At 45.2% G+C, this 12424-nt stretch overlaps 1 protein-coding gene across 3 annotated transcripts in view; it reads left to right on the forward strand.

Annotated features, from left to right (window-relative positions):
• The window catches only part of Wdsub1 (WD repeat, sterile alpha motif and U-box domain containing 1), a 33650-nt gene that overhangs the window by 2391 nt on the left and 18835 nt on the right, over nt 1-12424 (forward strand). For 2 of the 3 annotated variants that reach the window (XM_057755168.1, XM_057755166.1), the window contains exons 2-5: nt 2384-2802; nt 3752-3936; nt 4678-4770; nt 8246-8339. In XM_057755168.1, the coding sequence (XP_057611151.1) occupies nt 2405-2802; nt 3752-3936; nt 4678-4770; nt 8246-8339 (770 nt within the window). In that variant the 5' untranslated portion in view covers nt 2384-2404. Of the gene's footprint in view, nt 1-462; nt 482-2383; nt 2803-3751; nt 3937-4677; nt 4771-8245; nt 8340-12424 lie in introns of those variants that run through there. The other variant, XM_057755167.1, reaches the window with a different exon arrangement.

Below are 12424 nucleotides of genomic sequence, written 5' to 3' on the forward strand. Positions count from 1 at the left end.
CCCATACCACAGTTTCCCTCCAAAGACCTATGACCTCTCGAGGCATGGATTTTGGACAGGTTTTTCAGTACTGGGCATGGATTTCCTCCATGGAGCTGTCCATATATCCAATCAGAGAGAGATTGGTTATCTCTATAACAGTAGTGCCAATATTACACTGGTGGGTACCCCTTGACTGGCAGATTGTGGTTAGAGTTCATAGAGTTTCAGCTAGGTAAGCCTTGTCTCTTCTCTCCAGCAGCCTTCATGGCACCATCTGGCACTAAAAGCTAGCCAGCAGGGAGGACATTTCTGGATCCAGCTTGATGTCTTTGTATCTTGGAACCAAGAGGCATGGAACTTTCAGCAGTAGAATCTTATCATTTAATTCTGGTGGGCAATCAAGAAATGGCCAGAGCCTGCGCTGCTTTGGGGGCCTCTGGGGCTTCTCTGACCAGCAATTCCTATGGAAGTGTGGTTTGAGTGAGAATGGCCCTGACAGGTTCGTATATGTGAATGTTGGGTCCCCAGTTGATAAGACTGCTTGGGAAGAATTTAGGGAGTGTGGCCGTGTGGGAGAAGAGGTGTCAGTGGGGATGGGCTTTGAGGAGGTTTCGAAAGCCCATGCCACTCCCACTTTATTTCTGCCTGTGGATCGGATATAAGCTCTCAGCCAATGTTCCAGTGCTATGCCTACTTGCTTACTGCCATACCCCCCCCCCGCCCCCCGCCGTGATGGTCATGGAGTCTACCCTCGAGAATCGCAGTAAAGCCTTTTATATTATAAGTTTTCTTAGTCATGGTGTCTTTTTCACAACAGTGGAGAAGTAATCAAGATAGGAGGTGTTCCACATCTGGCACTGAGATTTTTCCTCTATAATTTATTGCCTCTAGGGCAGCATTAGCAAATCTTGCAACTTACCTGCCTTTGAAACTTTGATATTTTTCAGTTGGGCTTCCATATGGCTTTGACACACCCTTTGGTTGACACTCTCCTTCCCTCATCTACCCCACTGTCCTGGCTTAAACCTTTCTGGCCCAGTATTCCTTCGTCTCTTCTATATGTTGAGCAGCCCATGAAACTCTCTCCTCCCTTAACGTCTCCCTATTCCCAATGTCCCCTTTCCGGCTTCCTGGCTTCCACCGATATTCCAAGTTAAACACACAAAACTGAAGAGCTGAAACTCGGGTTCTGGATCTGAATTCTTACATCTGTGCTGGGGATGGGGATATGGGGGTCATGAAATTAGGAAGGAGACCAAGAGAAGGGAAAAGCTCAGGAGAAGGGAAGAAAGTGATGGAATATGTGTGACATGAAGCTGGAGAGATGGTTCAGTGCTTAACAACACTGGCTGCTCTTCCAGAGGACCTGGGTTTGATTACTGACACCCACAGGACAGCTCATACCTGTCTATAACTCCAAATCTAGGGCCCTCTTTGGGTCTTTGCAGGCATTGCGTGCATGTAGTGCACAAATATGCATGCAGGCAAAACATTCATATACTACACACACATATACATATATATATTTATATACACACCACACATATATGCTATAGACACACACATATGCACTACACACATATATATACATACATATATATACACACCACACAAATACATACTATAGACACACACATGCACTATACGTAAATGCACATATATTACACATGACATGAAGGCAGAAGGGGGTTATTTCCAGAGGGAAGGGGGTCAGAGATCGGGGAGGGGAGTGGGGAGATTCAGCTAGACAAACTGAAAGGAAATGCCATGATGAAGCCATGACAGAGTGCTAGTTCTAATAAGCGAATCTAAAAATTACCTTGGAATAAACAACAGGAACACCAAAGATTTGTAAATAAATATTGCTGAAATAAAAAAAGGAATCAGGCCATAAGTTTTTATGAGCTATAAAGAGGTATTTAGATTTTCAGTCTTTACATTTTCTTTTCAGATAGCATATGGTCTGACCAGCTCTGTTTTCTTGGAATTTTGGTTTCCTCGCCTCAGATCTTTTGTGTTTTCATGCAAACCATGACAAGACAGCTTTCAATACAGCCACATTTTGAATGAGACCTTGGGGGTTTTACCCCCGAAAACAAGTCCTGTTGCAAAGCAAACAACCTTGGAGGGAGCAGCTGACAGAGTTCAAGCTGGAAATGTTTGAGAGGAACGGGTTTGAAGTGAGGCGGGATTTAGGCTAGGAAGGTGAAGCGAGTCTGTTGGGATGGCTGTGGTGGCTGTGATTGGCTTTCTGTTTTGTCATCTCCTCCAAATTATCCCAGGTTAATATTGTCCTAGAAATGGGAACAGAGGTGCTTTCATTGGGTAGATTTCTTTGCACGGACTTGGATTTCCAGGTCCCGGGATGGCAGGTAACTTTGCCCTGTTTAAAAACACGCAGGCTGTTCGATGCGTGAGGACCATGGTTAAGCTGATTCACACACTGGCAGATCACGGTGATGACGTCAGTTGCTGTGCCTTCTCGCCTTCCCTCTTGGCTACCTGCTCCTTGGACAAGACCATCCGCCTGTACTCCCTAAGTGACTTCGCGGAGCTGCCACACTCCCCGCTGAAGTTTCACACCTATGCTGTCCACTGCTGCTGTTTCTCGCCCTCGGGACACATTTTGGCATCATGTTCAACAGACGGTACCACGGTGCTGTGGGGTGCGCACAGCGGACGGTCCCTGGCAGTGATGGAGCAGCCCGGTGGCAGCCCTGTGCGCGTTTGCTGCTTCTCCCCGGACTCCGCATACCTGGCATCGGGGGCCGCTGATGGATCTGTTGTTTTGTGGAATGCACAGTCATACAAATTATATAGGTATGGCTGTTTCAACCCTGCTTGACCCCTGTTAAAATTAAATTTTACTTTTTATTGTGGTAAAATGGGCATAGAGTTGACCATGTTAGTTGAAACTGTTAAGTGCACTAGAAATTATGGCCTTTATGTTAACAATGAAAGTCATCTAATGCTCTCCCTGCTTGGTGTCTGCTGAGCAGGAGGGCCAGGTGGCCAAAGAAGATGGCGCCTTTGTGGTCTCAGCTGAAGAAGGTGATGCTTTTAAGTGGTGGGGGAGGGTTACCCAGGTTTAACCAGGCAGCTCAGATGAATGCGGGCTCTCTGATTTCTAGAAATGGGTGCCTGCGGTTAGCTAGCCAGGTTCGTGATTTCCACCTCTGCGGCGCAGCTTCCTTCCTACACGTGACCTGCACGTGACTACTTCTGTACTAATTGCAGAGTCCTTGCCGGTTTGTTTTCCTACCTGAGGAACCGTGTTGCCAGGACAGCGCTTTTGCCCTCTCTTCCCAGGAGAATTCCTGTTCACCACATGTGTTTTGTTTTTTTTTTCCATGAAGAGTTGGTTTGAAGATGAGGCACACGGCCTTATTATCTGAAAGATTTTTATACAGAGAGAAATTGAACGTGCTTTTTATTATAATAGCATGTCTTTCTAGTAAAAAGCATCCTGTATGTTTTAAATATGGCCATTGTTACTCTTGGTTGTTTTTTGCTTTTTTACGTTTTGGGGTCTTAACGTGCTCCTGTTGACCGGCTAGAGACGTGAGGATTGTAGTGACTCAGATCCTCCTGAGCTGGTTTCAGCTGTTATGTTTCGGTGCCCCCGGGACTCGAGAACGTGTCGGAGTACAGCATCTGATGCTTTATGTCGCAGGCAGTCGCCCCATCTAGTTGTGTCATAGGCAGTTGTCCTTTCAAACAGGACTGTAACATAAAGAACCTCACCTCCTCCTGCTTGGCTTTGTTTCAGGTGTGGTAGTGTCAAGGATGGCTCCCTGGTGGCCTGCGCGTTCTCTCCTGACGGAAGCCTCCTTGTCACCGGCTCCTCGGGAGGAGATTTAACAGTGTGGGATGACCGCATGAGGTGTCTGCACAGTGAGAAAGCTCATGACCTCGGGATTACCTGCTGTGACTTTGCCCCACAGCCCCTTTCTGGTTGGTTAGCCCACCCTCTTCCGCACTAGATCCCTGTGTGTAACTCCTCTGACTTGGTCCTTTGAGGCTTCATTCTGTCATTAGGATGGAGAGTCTGCCTATTCTATTACAGAATCATCCTTTTTCTCTCTTTAAATCAAAATATGAACTGTGAAGAGCTATTATATGGGGGGGAAAGGTTTTTTTTTTTTTGTCTGTGTAAGACCATTCTGTTTGTTACAAATTCTTTTTTTTCACAGACTTAACTGTTGCCTTTACTGTCTTTTTTTAAAATTTGACTTGGGATAAAAGTTGGAAATAATTATTTTTCTTTTCTTTTCTTTCTTTCTTTCTTTTTTTTTTTTTGGTTTTTGTTTTTTGACACAAGGTTTCTCTGTTTATCTTTGGCTGTACTGGAACTAGCTCTGTAGACCAGGCTGTCCTTGAACTCACAGATCTGCCTGAGATCCGCCTGCTTCGGCCTCTGCCTCCTGAGTGCTGGGATTAAAGGTGTGTACCACCGTGCCTGGCTAAAAGGACTTTTTTTTTTAAAACAGCAAATTCAGAATAAAGTTATAATCCTAAGTAATACCTATTTAGAAGAGATTCTGTAGCCATTCTAGTAGCGGTTTCATTGTTTTAGTGGTCATTGTCTACCTGGCCTGGATGAGTCCCCTTAGCAGATCTCCGCAGAATCAGAACTTTCTGGCTTAAATGTTTTACCAATTCTTTGTGTTTGTTTCTCTAACTTGCTGTTTTTAGGTGGAGAACAAGGCTTTCAGTTTTACCGATTGGCATCATGTGGTCAGGATTGTGAGATCAAACTCTGGTTTGTCTCCTTTACCCGTGCCTTAGGTATGTTTCCACTGTCTGAAACTGTGACCTATGGAAGACTTTCATCTTTTTTTTTTTTTTTTAACTTAAGATACTCTGGATATTTTAAATGACGGTAAAAAATTTGCTCTAAGAAACTTACTGAGTTGGCTGTTGTGGCACACATTTTAAATCTGAGAGTTTAGGAGACGGAGGCAGCAGGACGGTAAGTACTTTGGTAGCAGGCTCAGCTATGTAACATGGACAAGGCCAGCCCGAGCTGTCCCAGACCCAGCCTCAAAAGCAAAGGGAAACTTTGGGTGTAAACGCCTGCCGTCCACGGCTGTCTCTGACCACACCTTGCTTCTTTCCCCTCCTTCCCTGCACACCTTAAGAATCCACCCTGCACTTGACTTAGCGTTGACTCTTTCAGTGGTTTCCCTACTCTTGGGAAATGCTATTCATATGACCTTTACGTTTATTTATTGTGGCTGCTGTTTATTGATGTGTTTATTGATTCCTCCTGCTCGGTCTCATTGTCCTGGGTGGCCTTCCAGTCAGGACATACGTGGTGGTCCACTTGGGCCCCGGTGTTCTTTATAGTGTCTATATGATTCTTCTCCTGTGCTCTTTCTGAACCTCGGTCAGTTGGATGTGGGACCCCTCGAGTTGATCCTCCCCTCCCAGCCACACACACATCCACCTTTCCGGCTGTTGAATTTGTATCTTATTTTTTTCCACTCTTTGAGGAAATCCTTTACTTTTAATCTTTTGAATCGATCTCGTCAATTTCTAAAAGTTCATCTTTATGTCATTTCATTTTTTTCTGAGGTTACATATTGGGGTTGGAGAGATTGCTCAGTGGTCAGGTGTGCTTACTGCTCTTGAAGAGGGCCTGAGTTCAATTTCTAACACCTGTGTAGGATGCTGACAGGTTCCCCTGTGGGCACCTGTGCTCACAGATGTTCATGTATGTATAATTAAAAATTAAATATGGCTGGGTGATGGTGGCGGCACATGTCTTTAATCCCAGCACTGGGGGGTGGGGGGTAGAGGCGGATCTCTGTGAGTTTGAGGTCAGCCTGATCTATAGAGTTCCAATACAGGCTCCAAAGCTACAGAGAAACCCTGTCTCTAAACCAATATGTGTGTGTGTGTATGAGGGTGGGGCATACATAGTATGTGTGTGGAGGCCACTGTGGTTTGAAGTTGGTTTTCTGCCGCCTCCACATGGGTCTAGGCACCGAACTCCGCTCATCCGGCTTCTGTGGCAAGCACCTCTACCCCAGCCATCTCAATGGCCTTCTGTTTCCCTGTTATAGCTGGTTTGCTGCTCTTGTTTTAATGAATGAGAGAAGGAAGAGTTTCCCGAATGTCCTTCTGTTCTCATAACCTCTGGGCTTTGCCTTTGCTTGCCTGGATCTTTCTCATCCGCACCGCTCCCTTCTCCAGACGTGCAGTGACACTACCTGTTTCTATCTAGAGATCTGACAGCGAGGCTGTCGGGAGCTCCCAGCCCACAAGTCTGTAGGATGAAGTGGTGTGTTTGCCTTTGGGGGAGGGAGTGGAGGGCAGATGGAGCTTGTCTTCGACCAGCTTTTTCCTTATATAGGTTTCTCCTGGGGCCCATCGCCTGCCTTGTGCAGCATACTGTTGGGCGGGGCTGGGAGGGATTGAGGTGGACAGCGAGTGTTTCCTGTTCAGACTCTGAGGTAATTGTTTCTGACCTTGTTCCCTGGCTGTTGATGGTCCTATCTGAAAGCTTTTCCTGGGACTGAATATTTCCTCTTCGCCTTTAGTCCCCTGCACTGAACTCTGGGCTGTCATCTCTGAGCTGCCTGTCCGTTGACCTGTTTTCTGACCTTCCACAATTGGGTTCAGTGTTCTGTGGAGGCCTCCTTCTCAGGCACTTCTGAATGCATTCCTATCTTGATGAATCATTCATTGTCATTTAAGGATTCTGAAGCTCTGTGGTCTTACAATTTTTTGATCCACGTGCCTCAAAATCGGGTGTCACTTGTTACCTAATAAGCATCCACTAGAACACAAACCACAATTTTGTCATGAATTGTACTAGAATGTAGGGGAGAGCTTGCGAGGAAACGAGACTCTGCTCTTGTCAGTTTCTGTGGAAAACCTTTTTATTTATAACACGGTGGGAGGCAGGACTTCTGCCTTCTCAAGTCTGTCCTGGTAAGAAATACAAATACAGTCTCGTGTGTGGGCATCCTCAATACAGATAGCTTGGAATTGTTCAAAAGGGAAACCTGCAATACCCCGTAAACTATCTTCACATGGCTCTGAGAAACATGGATGACTTCTTGAGTGTGTGGGGAAAGCCTCTTTAGACAGCATCTGTCGCTGTCACCATGGGCACCTTCCTCGGCCTGATGGTATTGTGGGGTCCAGGCAGGCTGGGGCCTGGGCTCCCTGAGGAACCACACTCATGCGTGGGTTCTGCAGTCACCTGCCCTGAGTAGCTGACTCCGCTCTGTTTGACTGTGGAGATGAAAGCTTGAAAAGTTCACCTTGTGTTCTGGGATTTGTCGCTGTCTGAATGCTCTCTGCTCTCCCAGGTAAACATGTGTGTCTGTCCCGCGTTGAGTGTGAAGCCTTCGCTGCTCTTCTATAGAACCCATGGCTGGTTAAATATTTGATGTCTGACACTTCAGCAGAGATCTTAAGATCTCACCACTTCATAACTTCTTGTGCTTACTTTTACAAGTTGACATCAGAACACCCTGAATTCTGTTTACTTTTAAGAGAGTTGTGTTTATTTTCAGTAATTCTAAAGATTTTATGGTTGTACTTTTTTTCCCCTTTGCTTTCGAGACAGAGTTTTTCTCTGTGTGACAGCCCTGCCTGGCTGTCCTGGAACTCACTCTGTAGACCAGGCTGGCCTCAAGCTCACAGAGATCCACCTGCCTCTGCCTCCTGAGTGCTGGGATTTAAGGCGTGAGCCACCATATCCGGCTATGGTTGGACTTTCTAAGAGAGCTGTAGACACTGTAGAGTCTGTATAAATACCATTAATTTATGTACAGAAAGACAAAATGTGTTGGTAATGTCAGATTTTACAAAGTGCAAGCACTTGTTTTGATCTTCCCAGGTGCTAAAATTATGCATACTTCACATCTTTAAAATTTTTAGTGACTATAAAATTGCTCTGGCCTAATCTTTGCAGAGCACATTGTTTTAAAAAAGTCTGTCATTAGCAGCACTAATTGAATTTAATGGATTATATGAAAAAATGTACCGTTGAATATGTATGTGTGTGTGTGTGTGTATATACTAGAGAGTAGACTCAGGGCTACATCCCCAACTACTACTGAGTTTTGAAACCATCTCAAACCTTCATTACAATGACCTGATATCTGTATGGATACCCAAGCTGCATGAAGATTTTTATGACTTAGTCTTTTTGTTACCCACATTATTAAAGAATAGGAATGAAGTAGCTTTGACTTAAATTGTAAGCATTATCAACTTACTAATTTTCTCTCCTTGTTAATTACAGGCTTCGAATTAAAATATAAAAGTACGCTACGTGGGCACTGCGCCCCTATTCTGGCTTGTGCTTTCTCCCACGATGGACAGATGCTTGTGTCAGGGTAAGTGATCTCTGACTAAACCACCGATGCTCCTGAGCCAGCCCCGTGTTGTTGTCGCTTGGGTGACATTCAGCTGTTCGTCGTGTGGGCGTGCGCGTGTCACGGTACGTGCGCGGAGCCCTAGCACAACTTGGAGGAGTTGGTTCTCCCCTTCCCCCGTGTGGGTTCCAGGGCTTGCACTCGGGTCAACAGGCTTGGTGGCAGTCACTGTTATCTGCTGAGTCATTCTGCCAGACCAGTGGTTTTTCCCTCCTTTCCTATCTTCTAAGTTTTAACCCTTGAGTGGTAGGGTGCTACCTTGGCTTGGTTAGTTTGTATTTTCCCCCAGAACAGTGAGGTCAGAACTTGGTCAGGATTATTTTAGCATCGGATATATTTCCCCTGCATCTCAGGATGATCTCAGGTGAATTCCACTCATTTCCAACTTAAACTTTGCTTTGTTGCAGCAGATAGGCCTGGTGTTTTATATGGTATATTGCTGTAGAGAAAGTTACTTTTCAATCTCACCATTATGGATGTGATTCATATTTTTTTTTCTTCTAGATGTTCATAAAACTTTTAATATGTAGCTTCCTGCACATTCAGGCGGTTTCCTATACATTCACTTAAGTATATCTACACACGGGCTTAATTTAGGTTGCTAGGAAGTTTTAGAAAACAAATTAGGGGGAGGGCAGGGAGGCACGCGCTCTGTGTGAGAACCAGAGGAAACTGTAAGAGTGGCTTCTCTCCTTTTACGACAGGGGTACCAGGGGTTTAGCTGCTCATTTGTCAGACTGTCTTTGAATCACCAGATCCCAAATGATGACATGGAGACTTATTAAGTGTGAAAGCTTAGCCTTAGCTTATTCCCAACTAGCTCTTAATAGTTAACCTGTTTACATTAATCTGCATTCTTCCACGTGGCTCGTTACCTTTCCTCCATACTGGACATCTGACTCCCTCTGCAACTTGCTGATGGAATCTGCTGCTTTTCTCCCCAGAATTCCTGTCTCTGCCCAGAAGTCCTGCCTGTTCTCTCCTGTCTAGCAATTTGCTACTCAGCTCCTTACTAAACCAATCAGAAGGTCTCTTTCTTTCACACAGTGTGCTCAAATATCCCACTACATCCTCAGGCTTGGCAATCTCCTTCTTCCTCCTCTTCCTTCCTCTTTTTCTTCCTCCCCCTCCCCCTTTCTCTCCCCCTTCCTCTCCCTCCTCCTCCTCCTTGTCCTCCTCCTCCTCCTCTTTTTCTTCTTCCTCCTCCCTTTTCCTATAGCCCATTCTCTCAGCTCTGTCCACTGAGGAACAAAGAGCAGCCTCCACCTCCTGCCACATTGTGTTCTGCAGGCAACAGCAGCCTAAACCAGTAAACCCTTCTTCCTCTAAGTCGAAATACATTAAATGGAAAAGTGGATGTATTTACAGTGTGGGCCAAAAGCTGGGGAAAGGACTCTGTCTCTACCTCCCCTGCAGCAGTGTGACGGGTTATGGAAAGGATGGGACGAAAGATAGGAAATATATAGATAATTAGCTGGGGCCTAAGTGCCTTAAGCTGGCAGAGAGGTTTTAAAAGCTGGGTTCTTGATACACCTTCCAGAAGTAGGAAGCAGGAGCCCAAGTGCTGTCCCTCTCAGCATGGCTCCTGCGGGGAAACCGAGGAAGACAGCCGCGGCCTTAGCTGGGCATCATCACTCACACCTACAGACCCAGCACTTGAGAGATGGCAGCAGGAGCATTGCCTGTAGTTTAAGGCCCACCTAGTGTACAGTATGAGACCCTTCTGAAATAAATAAGATGAATATAATAAAGAATAATACATTCTTGATTTTGAGGGAGCTCAGGTTATGCTAGAGTCTTGAGCCTCTGCGGACCCAGGGAGGTGATGGGCATTGCTGAAGTGGCAGGTTGGCTCTCTTGCCAGCACACAGGATGGGGCTGAGGTCAGTCCACGCTAATGACATAAGAATGATACATTTCAGGCTCAGGAGTTTATGAACTAAAGAATGTAATAGCCAAAAGCTTTCACAGTAAAAATACCCTTTTGAAAATATAGTGTGTATGTTTGTGTGTGTGTGTTTCCGAAAAGTAACAATATTTGCTTGTGTTGTAAGCAGCAAAAAGGCACAGATCGGGCTACAGACAGTGTATTAGAGAAACGCATTCTAGTGGAATGGAAACAGTACCATATGTTGTAAGAATAGATTCCACACATAGTGATTCTGTAGGTAAAAATCCTCTGGAAGGTTTGTAATGCATAGAAAAGATTAATGCTCTTTCTCTAGTTTGCTTTTGCCACTGTGACCAAATCTCTTTTTAAATGATACAATTTTAATATATGTCTTCTGTGTGTGTGCATAAACACATCACCACTGGATTTTTTTTATTTTTTGCGATGCTGGGAACTGAACTTAGGGCTCACACATACTAAACACCCTCTCCACCACGGAGCTATTTATCTGTGTTCCTAGCTCTGTCATCACGTGTCGTCCGAAACATCTCTCCCACACATGCAAGGCTCATCACTTAGACTAAAGCCAAGATATTTGTGCTTCTAACCGCTGCTGAAAACATCTGGCCCACATCTGCTGATTCTTTTCCCCAGATCTTGCAGTTCTTGCCCAGCGGTCAGCCAAATCGTTGTGTTTGCCACTATTTAGGTGTGTCTCGTTCCTATCAAAAGGTGAATATTGCTCATCAAAATAATAAGCTGAGTGCCATGGGACTGTGATGTCATTCTATCCCTGAGAAAGCTGCAATAGGAGGGTTGTGAGTTCAAAGCCAGTCTAGGGTCATAGACTAAGACTCACTCAAAAAACAAACAAAACAAATTCTCTTTTGACCCAGGAGAGCTTAGAACTGAGTTTTCTTCTCTTGTCTAGGAGTAGGCTAATGGACAGAGTGACTGCAAAATCGAACAAGTATGTCAGGCTGTCTTGCAGAAGAACAGGACACGGGCGATTCTGAGTTGCAACTCTCGTAGTTGAGTTCCTGGTGATTATCTAATAACACCGGGGTCCTGGTAGCTCCCCTCCTTCCAAATCGTGAGGGAAGGGCTGTGTGTTGTTTTCAGTCCCTTTTCCAGAATTCTAGTTTCCTGTCAGCCTTTGTCTTGTCACTCTTAGGTGGCTGGCATATTAGTATAAGGTTAGAACTTTGAATGTTTTAGGTGTATGCTGTTGCTATAGGTAACATTCGACTGTTTTCTGGATATTTTTAGTTCATTTGGATAGACAGGCAAGTGAGGGAGTTGAAGTTATAACTTGGTGAAATATAAGCATTTAGTTCTTAGCAGGCTGCTGGGGGCGAGGCAAGAATGAACCAGTGGGCTGATGTGTGAGGGAGATTTCACACGTCCTCCGTCACCGTGAGACGGACTGCACACTCGAGACAGGCAGACAGTGAGAACACAAGCTGAAGGGTTCAGACGTCAGTGGCTCGAAAGGAAAATGACAGAAACAAGTGAGATCCGAGGCCGGAAGACGTACGCAGAGGTAGGGGTGACATGGGGAGAACAGTAGAATTAGAGATGCAATGGGGATGTAAAGTCAGAAACCGTATTTCCTAGAAATTTCCTCAGGTTAAAACGTATCATGTTAGTCTGTTTCACCACACTGCAGTACAGTACTGGAGGCTAGGCATCTCTAGGAAGAAGAGCATGTGGGGCTTAGTGGTGAAGAGCTCCTGCCGATCTTCCAGAGGACCTGAGTTCCTCCCAGCCACCTTAACTGCAGCCCCAGCAGGTCTCACTGCCTCTCCTTGTCTCCACAGGCACCTGCTCACTTATGGATTCATATATACAGACATACACACAAATAATAAAATACATTTTAAGAAATTAAAGGAAAAGCAAGGCACTTGTTTGCATTTTATTTTGTATATAGATGCCAGGCTCTCGAATGAATCCGCCAGTCCCCTCTTACTCTATAATGACTAACAGAAGGTGACTTAAGTCTGCTTTTCCCAAAACCCAGTTCCTGTCTTCCCTTTATTCTCATTACACCTTCCTGACAGTTGTCCCAATCCAGTGCTCAAACAAGTCACTGATTCTACTTCTCACGTGACATTGTATCTGATGGTGGTTCCTGAGACTGGAATTTATTGTT

This window comes from Chionomys nivalis, chromosome 22, assembly GCF_950005125.1.
Source record: "Chionomys nivalis chromosome 22, mChiNiv1.1, whole genome shotgun sequence".
Classification (NCBI taxonomy): domain Eukaryota; kingdom Metazoa; phylum Chordata; class Mammalia; order Rodentia; family Cricetidae; genus Chionomys; species Chionomys nivalis.